General features: G+C 36.4%; 1 protein-coding gene across 3 annotated transcripts in view; it reads left to right on the plus strand.

The window, feature by feature from the left end:
- The window catches only part of LOC149779399 (aquaporin-11-like), a 46,386-nt gene extending 32,077 nt beyond the window's left edge, over nucleotides 1–14,309 (plus strand). For all 3 annotated transcript variants that reach the window (XM_089940064.1, XM_089940062.1, XM_089940063.1), the window contains 2 exons: nucleotides 9,544–10,191; nucleotides 10,856–14,309. In XM_089940064.1, the coding sequence (XP_089796190.1) occupies nucleotides 9,552–10,191; nucleotides 10,856–11,058 (843 nt within the window). In that variant the 5' untranslated portion in view covers nucleotides 9,544–9,551 and the 3' untranslated portion in view covers nucleotides 11,059–14,309. The remainder of the gene's footprint in view (nucleotides 1–9,543; nucleotides 10,192–10,855) is intronic.
- Nucleotides 14,310–15,195: the final 886 nt, after the last annotated feature.

Raw genomic sequence — 15,195 nt, forward strand, 5'->3', positions numbered from 1 at the left:
TCACTGTGTCTTTGTGTCTAAGTTCAGTGGGCAATTCATTCCACGTTGCTTGGCCCTGGTATGCAAAAGAACGCTGTCCATATGACTTTGTTTCATAGTGGGAATAATGAGTATACGATTGTCAGAAGATGAACGTAAGTATCTTGCTGGTGTGTATACATGGGTGAGGTCGGATATGTATGTTGGACTAGAGTCCGACAGTGAAACGTAGCACAGAGAACAAATTTTGTGTTTGATTCTGGATCGAATGGATAGCCAGTGTAGGGTACAGAGCAGCGGGGAGGTGTGCTCTGATCGTGGTACTCTAAGTATGATCCGAGCAGCTGTGTTTTGAACTTTTTGAAGTTTTTGGAGCAGATATTGAGATGAACCAGACAGAATTGAGTTACAATAGTCCAGTCTTGAAAGTACTAATGAACACACGTGTTTTAGTGGCGTCAACTGAAAGATATTTGTGAATTGGGCTGATGCGTCTCAGCTCAAGATATGCAGCCTTGCATATACGTTCATGACATGTTGGTGCAATGTGAGAGTACTGTCAAGAGTAACACTTAGTTTTGTACTGATTGGGTGAATTTAATGTTGGTGCTGCTGATATTTATTGTTTGAGGTAAAGGATGTGAATGAGAAAGTCTTTGTGTTGTAATCTGCTACAGAAAATTCAAAAAGTTCAAAACACAGATGCTCGGATCATCCTTAGAGAACGAAGAACTGAGCACACCTCCCTATCCAGAATCAAACATAAAATATGTTCACTATGCTACATTTATCTGAATTCACCCAAGTGTACACATTTTCTTACAACATACACTCCGACGACGACACTCGCATTCTCGTTGTTCCCACTGTTAAAACAAAGTCGTACGGACAACGTTCTTTTGCGTAGCAGGGCCCAGTTACGTGGAACGAATTGCCCACAGACCATATACAAAAGGACAATGTGATCTCATTCAAGAGTGCTCTTAAAACTCATCTATTTCGACTACGAGAGAACAGACTTAAAAAGACTTAATAATGATCAATACCTTTATTTTTGTCGGTATGTTTTTAGTTGTTGTAATTTCATGGTTTTTGTTTTTGCAATTTTGTCGTTGTACATGTTTTTATGTGTTATCTGATATTTTAAAGTGCTTAAAGCTTCTAAAGACTAGGTGCTGTTTTAAGTCCACGTTTATATTATTATTATCATTATTATTATTTATGAAGATTTTACTTTATTCTTTCTTCGTAAGAAATAGAAATTCTTGATGATGTTACGACATCCATGGTCTTAAGCTAGTCACAGAAAGAAGCGAAACAACAAGTTTTGAAAATCAAAAATAATATTTATTTCCGTTGAAAACAAAGTGGAAATTCAAAAGACACTTACATTATTGAGAATTAAATCCCGGATACTTCTAAATGTTCATTTACAAAACCAAAAGTATAGAGTGTTCCATTAATCTTGACCGCTCCGGTGGCCTAGTGGTTAGAGCGTCCGCCTCGGATGCGGGAGGTCGTGGGTTCCATCCCCGGCCGAGTGATACCAAAGACTTACAAAAATGGTACTAACAGCTACCACGCTTGGCGCTCAGCATTAAGAGGTTAGTGTTAGGATTGGTCGGCCTGGTGTCAGGATAATGTGACTGGGTGGGACATCATGCTACATGTCTGCTGCATGATGCCCCAGTGTTAGACATCACTATAAACTGCCACACTGCAGACATCGTAGCAATATGACTGAAAAATTGTTAAAACTACGTTAAAAAATACAAATCACACACCATTAATCTTGAATGCGTTGATGTACCAATAGTCAAGAATGTGCTGATTTTCCAATAGTCTTGGATGTATCAGATTGATATAATAAAGTATGGCTTTGAATGGATTCACAATAATCCCAAAGTAGTATTTTGGTCTAAAAAGTAAATGAGCACATTGTATTTCCAATGAATAATGCATGATTTATCTCAAATTATATCTGCACACAACTAAACACTGAGAGTAAATTCCCAAAGGCAGATATAAAACAGGAACGAATAATTGTTTACTAAAATATCCTTATATAAAAATTTCACCTGGCCTATGACAGAACAAAATGTTCTGGGAAATTAATAATTCCTAATGGTATTTTTTATACTAATTCGTAAACAAGGTCAGGCGTTGAACTTAAATTCAAGTAAAGTAGTTTTAAAATTAACAAAAGTCCAAAATCTATATCTCAGTCATGGACAAAAGTCAAGCATACAATATAAATTAAATACGCATAACATCAAGGGAGTTCATGACGCTTTGTTCGTCATGCGTCCGTCAAAATTTGCTATTGTAAACGTCTAAAACAAAAAACAACTAAGGAACAATTTTAACTATATTTGACATGAAGAGATTTCATGTTGATATAATGATGTCAACAACAAATATATATGGTGACACTCTAACTTCATAGACTTCTCCCAAAAATCAAAACAATTAGCTGAACTGAATTTGATTATGGCCGAAAGACTTCGCAGATTTATATCAAAGATGCCGATTCACCTTTAATTATGGCTATTTTTACAATTTGTTACTGAAGATAGCAAAACCACTGTTACAACAAATAGAGAAATCTTTCAACAACTTTGTCTATTAACCTACTGAATAGAAGATGACTAAACGTGGTGGAAAGCATTGATATGAATACCATTGAGACGTGTACTTATGATGCCTTTTTTTAAAAACAGCTCAACAGAAATTGACCATCTTTGACAGAAGCCACCATTCAAGAATACACGAACGATGCAGATCTATCATGACAACCTTTACTAAAAATTATCATAGGTCTGGATTTCTGTTGAATCATCCCGTTGCATAATAAATTTAAAATGTTTCTATAAAAAAATCTAATATAGGATTCATTAATTTCCATAAATCAATTTATTTTCATCAGCAAAATATCCCATCCTGGGGATTAGATTGATGAATCTATAATCTGAAGCCGATGGAAAATATAAATTAAAGAAAGTAACACTCTAGGCAGATAAAATTAATTATGAATACGTTTAGCCTGGAAAACCACTAAGTAATCTTGGAAACGAGGTCTCATTGCCCAAAGGTGACAGTTGCCATATTAAATGTCTGAGATATGTGTTGTTTTTATGTTATTCATTGTTATTTGCATTATTTTATGGCAATCATATAAAAATGATTAATACAAAAATATGTAAAAGTCATATTTTTAAGCTTGTTTAGCTTTTCATACCTAAACCAATACGCTTTTCCCATGACTCACTTCCAAATATAATTGCCTTTTGTAACCCAACTATCCGGACCGGACTTTTTCCGGACACATTCCCAGAGATTTTCCATTGATTGCAAATGAATTTTTTAAAAAAATGAATGTTGTAACCACTTTACATTTGTTTTCGTTCTTAGGTAACCAAACTTCTACAGTTTCGTATTTTTTATAGGTTTAGAATTTCCTCGGGTTTGCTCACTGGTTATACTGGTTATTTAAAAAAGACCTTGTATATCTTAGGTATAATCCAAAGAACCTTTAACTCTTATTTTGGTTATGATTGATGGGTGTAATATGGGTTATAGAGTATGCAGCTTGGCCTTACTCCAGGTGTGCACCTTTCAAAAAACTGCTAGCTCCACTTGGTCATTTTCACTTCCTGGACTTCAGAGGTAAATTGCATAAAAAAAAGATCTGATAACTTTTTTTACATTCCATATATTTGGTAATTCATCCATTGCACTTTCAGAAGCTAGTATTGTCTAGCTGGGCAACATTAATTTTCCCTACTTTAATATGTGCTAAAGATAGTGTACTTTAGACTAATTCAGGCTGATTTTTTTAGAACAAAGGAACAGTCATTTTAGTTAGCAGTGTGCTTAAATCATGTACAATTTTCACAAGTACAATATCCAAAGAAATGTCGGCCACATTACATCAAAGCAGCATAAAGGTATGCCAACATTCATCTCTACTGTGCATGTTTCAAATGCAAACAACTTACCTTACATACGTCACTGTCTCAAAAGTACATAATAACAGGTGAGCTTTACAACGTGGAAAACCTCGCACCTCCGAAAATAAAGATTTGACAACGGAAGTGTCCAGTAAGCATCAGCAACTTTACGCTTTGCAAAAACACATCACCACACTTTCTTTGAAAGAATTGTGTTTAGTTTAAATTTACTTACAAGAGATATGTTATACTGACTTTAGTTAAGTCATGAAAATTAACAAAGAAATGGGCCACGTAGTTTGGAACTCATTTGTTGTTCTTAACATACAGATGTGATCTCGGAGTTGGTCGGCATTGCTATAATATCCTAAATTGGATAGTGAATCACCAAATAACAGAGTCGCTAATTTAACGACTATGTCGCAGACTGATAGGTAACATTAGTAGACATCACGCTCATATTTTAGCGCGTACTGGGCATAGACTAGAAAACAAGATTCAATATTGGTCACATTTGTATACTATTTGTTAATGATGGTTGATTCCAATTTACTGCAAGTTATATCAAACGCAAATTACGTAATTATATCGAGAATGTATATCTATCTATCGAATATCACTGTGCCCTTCAGTAATGTTAACAAGGTCAGTTATGTTATGCCACCGTGATTGACTTTCGGTAATAGGGGATGGTAGTAAGAGTCTTATTCAATCTGATCAAAGCATGAATCCGGAAAAATAAATATTTGTTTAAAAAACCTAGTAGTTAATGTGACCACTAAGTGCTCCTATCTTTTCTTTCCACTTTACAGCGTCAGGACTTAAATAGACTTGTTTTACAAGTTTACATATTGGTATGCCAGTTGAGTTAACCTCTTGTGGCATCTAATTTTACAATTTACAAATAAAGTACTATTTCATAATGATTCCATTAGCTGCGTATGTAAATAAACACGCCAACACTATTAAGGGAACCCTGACTGTCCATTTACGTAAGGGGACGGTAAAAGACCTGTTACCTAACCAATCAGGTAAAAAGGCACCCGGGTCAAATACCCAATAGCATAACTACCAGCCCCTACCCCGCCGACGCCATAGATAACTAACGCCCATTTATTAGTGTCCATTTACTGTAATAGTATACATCGGGCAAGCTGGATTAGGCAGATCAAGCCAGAATTGGTACTATATTATAACTAATATTAGTACCTCTACTTCAAGAGCGTTGAGGTTACAACATCGTAGCTAGTACTACATATGCAGAAAGTGTCTTGTTGCACAGCCATTGTGTCGGCAGGTATTCTTTTAGATAAAACCCAAAATCTTCAGGAAAGTGATACACTTCGATTCAAATCTTTAGGTAATAAAGTTATTCACTTTGACAATAGTTTCTTTTTTGTGAAGAAAATGTACAGCTTTTTGTTTAGAATATAAAAAAAATCACGAAAATCGGTTTCTTTATGAAAGTATGAGATTTCTACGTGTAAGAAATTGAACTCGTGAAAAGAAGTTCCCGCTGAAAGCCTTTAAGTTTTAACGTGTTCAGTCAAATTTTGATTACTTTTTCATGAATAACAATATTGGATTCGTTAAGATAACGCTTTCTTCACGAATCAAGTGGATGTTTTCGCGATGAAGCATATATTTCTTAGTGAAAGATTTTCTTCATGTTCCAGTAGGTTAATGTCATCAACTGTTGGCGATAAACATATTCGACATGATAGATTAGTATTTACCGTTTTCTAAGTTATACATTTTTGGTCATTAATAATGTACTCTCTCCCGAGTGGCCGAGTGGTCTAAAGCGCTCACCGTTACGGATCATTGCCATCTCACCTCTGTCTGCGTGCGTTCGAGTCTCGGATTCGGCCAATGTGGGTATGTGAGAAAGCTTGCCAGTAGCTTCTCGAGGGTTGGTGGTTCTTTCCGGTGATTTCCCGGTTTCTTCCTCCACCATTAATACTGGCCGCCATGTATAGCCTATCGTGTGCTGAAAAATGGCGTTAAACCCTACAACAACAACTCTCTCTCTCTCGCTCTCTCTCTCAGAAGACGAAGAAGATCCTTATGAAGACCTATTGATGTTCTAGTTGATATGAAACGGCGTGTTTGATCTATTCAGACTCCGGATTTGTTTTTGTCACTTCTGACTTCTTCACGTCGCTGTTTATATCTACAACCTATGTACAAGTTGGTAAATGAAAGACTAAACAGTCGACTCTAGCCGTTAATATACTAAACCGTACACAGATAAAGAAATGCAACCTGTTGAACCGCAAGTAATACCAAACATCTGGAATTGGATACAAAGCAGCGAGATGGGGTGTGTGTGTGTGCTTCAGTTGCTATTGTTCCCAGTGGAGGTCCATGGAAGTTTCTGGGGCCTAGTATCGACGCCACCTCTCTCCCTCTCTCTCTCTCTCTCTGCATGCTGGAAACAACTATAAATGTTTTTAGGAGCCTATACATGATAAAAGTCGTTCCAGCGATTACTGGAAAAATATTTTGATTCTATTAATAGGACTGTAGATCTTGTAGAACTTCTAATCGGCTTGGTTCTATGTCGCCATTTAAAATAATAACCCGTTTTAAGTACTGAAAAGTTAAAATCGGCATGTTGGCAAATGATTCAGACCAGTGTTGGTTTGATTTTGGTGTTAATCAAAGCCACATACTGGTACTTGATACGGAAATATTTTGAGAAGAAGCAAATAATAACTATTTCTTGGTAATAATAGAAGGGAGTATGGAAAGAAATAACATAATAACATTTTGCTCAATGGTGTTGATGTTTTTTATCTTCTTTTTTTTTATAGTGGTGGACCTTAACAGCCAATCAATCCAAGTTGGTTGTTGTTGTTGTTGTTGTTATAAACTCCGACGACGACCATGAAGTTTTTTTTATTTATTGAAGTAAATGTTCTTTCATTCAAAATATTTCATTTAATCAGAAGTTGTGTGTCCAATTTGTCGCATTATGTGGGCGTTTTAGAGGTATTCTCAGGGGTCCATTAGCATTCAAACTAATGCCAAGAGAAAATACCAGCCTGGATAGAATTATATACATTCTTTTTTATAAATTTTTGTTTTGACTTTATCTTAGATGTAGCTGTTGTAATTGTTTATATTCAAAAATTAGATCTTTACTTACTTGTATGCCAGGTTTAACAACTTGTATCAAGTAGTGCTTAACAGAAATGATGGTTCGTTATTTAATATTTTAAGATCTAAGAAACCCATCATCCTCGATATTCTTCTTGCTGGTAAGTTGATGCGTCAACATAATGTGAGACAAAATTTGCATTCAGGAATGTTTCAGTATTACATTCCAGTTTTAATCTGATGTTTTATTTGTTTGCTTTTCTTCTATATTTAAGCACAAGCGTTGTCTATTGGATTTCCAGATTACTTAAATGATAAAATCTGTTTTTGTCACGTGGTTATTAAACTACGTCAACGGTACGTTCTAACTGCAGTGTTACTGGTCGCTAGAGTTAATCCGAAACACTTCTTGACTTTCTTACTAAAATCATGTCAAAACGACTTTGATAGAGTAGTACCGCTTAAAAGGGGGTAAAATCGTATAAAATATCAAAGAACTCGATCACACGACGCTAGACAAAAATAGAACCATGTCAAAAGAATTTTGATACGTCTATGGAATTATTAAAATTCTCTAGTGAGTTGTTTGAAGCAAGAAACTTTGGAATATTTCAGCTATGATCAAGTCATCCCAGTGTGATTTACGTGACGTTATTTGCTACATGTATATGGGGTGGCGGTCATTGAATTATTTCTGAGGTGGTTTCTTTTCGATCAATGGCGAAAACGCTCGAGCATGCTCCAGTTGCAGCTAAAGCGATTCCTTTCGATCGACTTTTATTATTTTTTCACCTCAGACTTTTGATACACTAAGAGTTAAGTGTGCAAGGGATGGCATACACCAAGAGTTAAGTATGCAAGGCATGGCATACAGCAAGGCATGTCATACATTAAGAGTTAAGTGTGCAAGGGATGGCATACACTAAGAGTTAAGTATGCAAGGCATGGCATACAGCAAGGCATGGCATAAACTAAGAGGTATGTGTGCAAGGCATGTCATACACTAAGAGGTATGTGTGCAAGACATGGCATACGCTAAGAGGTATGTGTGCAAGGCATGGCATACACTAAGAGGTATGTGTGCAAGGCATGGCATACACTAAGAGGTATGTGTGCAAGGCATGGCATACACTAAGAGGTATGTGTGCAAGGCATGGCATACACTAAGAGGTATATGTGCAAGGCATGACATACACTAAGAATTGTGTGTGCAAGGCATGTCATACACTAAGATGCATATGTGCAAGGCATGGCATACACTAAGAGGTATATGTGCAAGGCATGGCATACACTAAGAATTATGTGTACAAGGCATGTCATACACTAAGATGCATATGTGCAAGGCATGGCATACACTAAGAGGTATATGTGCAATGCATGGCATACACTAAGAATTATGTGTGCAAGTCATGACATACACTAAGAGGTATATGTGCATGGCATATACTAAGAGATGTGTGTGCAAGGCATGGCATACACTAAGAGGTATGTGTGCAAGGCATTGCATACACTAAGAATTATGTGTGCAAAGCATTGCATGCACTAAGAGGTATATGTGCAAGGCATGGTATGCACTACGAGGTATGTGTGCAAGGCATTGCATACACTAAGAATTATGTGTGCAAGGCATTGCATACACTAAGAATTATGTGTGCAAGGCATAGCATACTCTAAGAGGTATATGTGCAAGGCATGGCATGCACTAGGAATTAGATATGCAATCCATGGCATACACTTAGATTTAAATATGCAAGTCATGGCATACACTAAGAGTTTGGCATGCAAGGCATGGCAACTCTTAAAATGAATTTAATTAAAACAGTGCTTATGTTCATCCATAGCATCCATATGATTTGTCTGTAAAAGGTTGGATTGCTGTACAATTATGATGTACAAAACTATATGGCATGAATCTCAAGATTTGGCACTTACTGAATGCATGGAACGTAAAAACTCTAAGATTTAATATAGTGTTATTTCATACATCATTTATTTTAATCTGTTTTAAGTTAGAAGACTCCAGGACGATGTAAGACTCATATGTATTCTTGACTTTGGTTCAGGGCCATACATATATTCGTTAGTCCGGGCTATATTGTGGCAGTGTTCTGACCAAGTCGCTGCCATGTTCAACAGTAGTTTTTGTACTGTATCGAAAAGGTAGGCGGTGCTTTATCATTTATTCGTGCTCTTCCCGTTTTTGCACTTGAGCAGTATCATGAGTTTGATTCGCTGAATCTCGGTCGAAACACATTTGTGCTCAGAGGGCGGATAGCAGTGTGGCTACATTTTGTACCATGATCCTTTGATGTAATGTATTCGATCGACAATATGGTCATAACAATAAATGACTATTAGTAGACCATTCGTGATCAGTAGTCAGTTCCTGGTAGTTTCGTCTCCTTCACATCGACAATTGTACTATATAGCTGGTGATTACACGATGTAACATATAATTATGAACTATTGAAATAAAATATAATCATGTTCTTACTTATTTACTTCTATGCAGATAACATCATGATTTGGAAGGATGTCTGGGCGGCAGTCTTTGGGGAATTACCAGAGGGCGAATTCATATCTCCCCTCTATGCCACTCTCGTTTATTTCGTCATCGTCATGTCGAGCGGCTACGTAATCCGTCTGGTGAACCAATTTGTAACCCCCGAATGGCTTCGCGGATACGTAGCAGACTTTTCAGCGACAATGGAGGTGTGTGCCTACTTTTTCGAGAATAACTTCATCATGAAAAACTATGGCAGCGTTTGGTTATTCATAGCCGTCGTCACTGAGTGTTTAATTGCCAACAGGACTTTCATGGGAGCATCGGAAAGTCCATGTAAGGCTGTGGTAGAATTGGTCGAGAGACAGATCTCAATACGTGGTGCTTTGCAGAAAATTATCGTGCAGACGTTCGCAGGCTTGGCCTCCTACCGACTTGCTCGTCTAATATGGGCCATGGATATGGTGCCAGACCATAGAGAGCGCTACTTTGAGATTACTTGTACTTCCGACCTAAATGTGGCTCTTCTGACAGGAATGCTAATAGAGATGGCAGCCACTCTTGTTGATACATGGTTAGGAAAGCAGACAATAGCCAAAATGTCTTTTGTAGACGAACTTCTGAAATGTTGTAACGGATCTCTCATGATTGTCATGGGTAAGTCCCTCAAGTCCCCTAACACTAATCAACTTTCAACTCCTGCCCTTTAATGCTTGAGAGCTCTATTTGTCTTTGAATTGACGGTTGTTTTCTAGTATTCTGCAGCTGAAAGGTTTTCATTTGAAAACAGCTTCAAAGAAAACTCTTCTGAATTTTACACAAAATCAAGAAACATTTTACTATTCACATATAACTAGCATTTTGAGTACATACTGTATCTTCTATTTTGATATATTCTAGTACCATTTTCAGGCTAAAAGAGTTGGTAAATTTAAAAAACATTTCCCCCGACTTGTTCAACCTTCTAAATGAAAATCGTAACGTAAAGGATCAGATGTTGACCTGTAAGTATGTGTTTCTTGTTGGAATGATTTCTATGCTCAGGTTAGGCTAATAGAGATTTTTGTCATCTGAGGGCTTCCACACTTATATGGTAATATTTCCCTAGTTAATTTAGCAGCTGCATTCGGACTGATTATTGCATTGATACGAATGTGGAACATCACTTGCACTCACAAAAAAAACAGTTCTTTTTATCTTTTTCATTGGATGAAATTTATCTTAACTTAACTTCTTACTTGCAGCTATTATCGAAAACAAATTTAAGTTGGAAACTTGTCAAAAAAGAGGGCTTACGGTTATATTTCATGATATTTTGCAGGTATACATCTTACAGGAATGTATTTTAATCCGGCAATGGCGTTAGGACACACGTTTGGATGTGAGGGGACAGAAAAGTGGGAACATTTCCTTGTCTACTGGGGAGGTCCTTTCATGGGATGCATCATAGCTTTGTACCTCGACAAAGCTTTGCACGTAGACGTCGTTGAATGGGAGAAAGACAGCAAGAAAAAAAGGGAATAAGTAACAAGTACACCAATTTATCTACGATGTTCTCTCGTCCAGTGTTTGACTGAAATATTCCCAGATGACGTTGTAGAACATTTCTTCAAGTACCTGTTGAGTCTTGACCAAATCCTATGGTTATGTGTGTGAACATCGTAGAAATGGACGAAAATAGCGTTTATATTCCTACGAAATTTAGTCCACCCCAGACGAATAATATTAATGAGACTTAGGAAACCTCAGCTTTAAGAACTATTTACGCAAACTGACAGCAGTGTAAGTGTGCTTTGAAGTTGTATGTTGCAATAGGGAATGTCGCTAAACCTGACCTTATCCATCAATAATCAAACATTCACGTGCCGCTATACTAAAATCCTGTTACAGAATATAGCAGAGTTTTTACGAAATCCCACCCCACCCCATTCCTATTGACTAGTAACTTCCTTTTCCAACATTGGAAGTGGTATGAAGACTGAAAGGCAAACAGTGCGCAATGGTACGAAAATGTTTGGAAACCGTACTAAATTATGAGGAGGTTCGATTAGAACGGTACGAAACAGTACGATATGGTATCAAAAAAAGGTACAGTACATTAACCTTATAACATAGAAAGATTTGAACGGTTCTTTTCAATTCTTATAACTTAATCTCATTTAATAGAATTTAAGATAAATCGATTAACTTTCGTTCAAGTTAAATTGATGTAGAAAAGCAAATTTCATTAATTGTAATGGCGAGACGATACAGTATGGAGGCACAGGCGACTGATGGACGGTTTGAACTGTACGATACGGAGACACAGAGACGTCTGATGGACGGTTTGAACGGTACGAAACTGACACGTTTCGAAAGGCGATTGAAACGATAAGAAAGTGTAAGGTAAAGGTACCCCAAAATAGTTGCAAAGGTTTTCATTTCCACCAGTATTAGCTATATGATCACTTTTCCAATCTCAGTTCGAACACGCGTAGGTTATCACAAGAGGCACTGATTACTCCTCGCTTTTTATCTTTTCTTTTCTTTTTTGATTGGAGATAAATGTTGTTTTTTTTTAAAGTACAAGCTGCATCTTCAGTGCAAATAATCTTATACATTATAAGAATTTTAAAAAGACCGTACCAATACACTTTATTCTCGATGATTGGTTATGATTTGTGTATGTTGTGCAGTCAGATGATGAGCAGTCAGCAACAAATAACATGGCATTTACTATTGATAAAATGAGGGTGCACGTGTTATAATAAAATTAATATAATCATGTAATGAAGAACAATGTTAACACAAGTGTCTGTCCGTGTTTAGTCTCGAAGATAGTGATTGTTAGTAACAAATAGAATTTCGCAGCAACAAAAAAAAAAAAATCCAACAGTTGTTCAAGTAATATGCTATATAACGATTTTCAGTTTTTTTTTACTAAGCATAACATTTTCTCCCTGCCTGTAGAAAGAGCAGATTCATTATTTACATAACAACCCCCACGGACATGTTCTCCCTCTGACTCAATCCAGCCGGGCATTCGTTCTATTGACGATTTTGCCGTTCCTTGCTGTACTAATGAATACATTTATAGAGAGAGTGTTTACCTTTATATCAGTCTAGACTGCTTTTACCTACATTCCCGTATTAATGCATTTATATATAGAGAGAGTTTACCTTTATATCAGTCTAAATTGCTTTTCACCTACATTCCTGTATTACTGCCTGTTTGAGGTTTTTAGTATTAGAGAGAACAGTAAACAGTTTCATCTTTCAAAATTACGTTTTTACAGCGCTCTTCATAGTGATCAATTGGTTATTAAAACATATTTGTACGGAAAATTGCAACCGTCATCACACTTTGGATGAAACGTCCAGAAATCAATGAAGTTCAAATGTATTGCTCAAATTTGTGTCATTACGTTCAAACTCATGTCTTGAATGTTGATAGAGTGTCAGTATACTCGTTTTTACAAGAGTGTTGATAGAGTGTCAGTATACTCGTTTTAACAAGAATGTTGATAGAGTGTCAGTATACTAATTTTACAAGAATGTTGATAGAGTGTCAGTATACTCGTTTTTACAAGAATGTTGATAGGGTGTCAGTATACTCGTTTTTACAAGAATGTTGATAGAGTGTCAGTATACTCGTTTTTACCAGAATGTTGATAGAGTGTCAGTATACTCGTTTATACAAAAGTCGTGACTGATTCCACTGGAGTTTATGAAAACTTTCCACTGTATCTTATGTGCAACCACATAAATGACAAACAATCGCTCAAACTAGATGATAGGAAGAAAAAAAGATGGAATAATAAATTCTTGCAAACACACCGGCAGTTCGACTAGCAGCGTTTGGCCACATTTATTTCGAAACATTGAGAATATTGTTTTATTTTCGGCAATGTTTTGATCAAGAACATGTCCATGTATACTTTCACAGTAATAAAACTATATAACGTATTACTGAGCAACGAAAAATCCAAGTATTATATTGATTCGGTTTGTGTGCATAATTTTATGTAATTTGTATTATGACGATTTGCAGTGTTGTACTTTGTATGATGTGAAAGATTACGACTTGAAGTGCTATACTTTTGAGTTATGTGCAATATAACAATTTGCAGTGTTATATTTTTGTGTGATGTACAATATGACCATTTGCATCGTTTTTATGAAACATGGCGTAGTGTAATGTGAAATATGACCATTTGCAGTATTGTTTGAAGCATGGTTTAGTGTAATGTGGAATGTGACCATTTGCAGTGTTTTTTGAAGCATGGTTTAGTGTAATGTGGAATGTGACCATTTGCAGTATTGTTTGAAGCATGGTTTAGTGTAATGTGGAATATGACCATTTGCAGTGTTTTTGAAGCATGGTTTAGTGTAATGTGGAATGTGACCATTTGCAGTGTTTTTTGAAGCATGGTTTAGCGTAATGTGGAATATGACCATTTGCAGTGTTTTTGAAGCATGGTTTAGTGTAATGTGGAATGTGACCATTTGCAGTGTTTTTTGAAGCATGGTTTAGCGTAATGTGGAATGTGACGATGTATGTGCTTTTATTAACCATAATTGAACATAGTTTAATAACAGGTGGTAAAACTATTACGATGAGTTTATTTGTTTTTTCACTTCTAAACATATAAATTTTAATGTTTTCGATTTTTTCATCCGTTCTCTAAGATTTGTATTGTTACCCTTTTATTGTATTAAAATTTCACTCAAGATATACAAAAGGACAGTTTTTGAGTTTCATATTTTAGTTTGTATATAAATCATTACAAAATGTATGGAGTCTGTTATTTTCTGTTTAAAAGGTATTAAAACTTGTACAAGGCTACATAACCTCATTCGGGTCATAATGCTCGTTACAACAGTCTGAACTAATTAGGGTTATAATGTTCGTTACATCAATTTGACGGGTTCAATGCCATGCCATCCAGGGTCGGCTGCCTCGGTCTGAGTTTCGGAAAGGTATTTACCTCCCCTTTCATTTGTGCACTATAGCCAATATTGTCGTAGAAGTGTTGTCGAACACCTACTGGTGAACGTACAAGAATTCTGTCAAGTACGGTGCATGCTCCGTCGTTGTATGGTCCGAAACCCAAACACGGTCCCCGCATACAACACAACATATGACAAAATTAAATTAAATATTAGCAGCAAGAATCACACTGAAACGTACAAACGTAGATCACAATGCATATTGTCAACACAATTCACCTCATTGCATGCAGCCTAAGTAACAGAACCATCCGGAGGGACATTGTACAATTAACTTGAACACAGAAGAATGTTACGATTACATAATAATCATTTTCTTAGGTAAAATGCATATATCAAATTCCATTACCATACCAAAAACAAATCACAAGCGACAAAGAAAATCAACCGACTTTGCCAGTTTGTCATTAAATTCTCTTTTGCAAATTGTCATCGACCCATTTGAATAGATACAACTATTAATCCATAAATAACGCACGGACGTGCTTATGCTTTATAACAGTGGCGTCGCTGGGGGCGGGGGTTGCGGGGGGTGCGGACCGCACCGGGTGACACCATCTCAGAGGGGTGACACCAAAATGGAAAATTGAAAATTTTACAGAGCACACACTGCTCGGTCTAGTCGGATTTCATAAGCGGATAACCGATCATAGTTTAATACATGACTAGCAG

Source organism: Sinohyriopsis cumingii, chromosome 17, assembly GCF_028554795.1.
Source record: "Sinohyriopsis cumingii isolate HCF-2022 chromosome 17, ASM2855479v2, whole genome shotgun sequence".
Lineage (NCBI taxonomy): Eukaryota > Metazoa > Mollusca > Bivalvia > Unionida > Unionidae > Sinohyriopsis > Sinohyriopsis cumingii.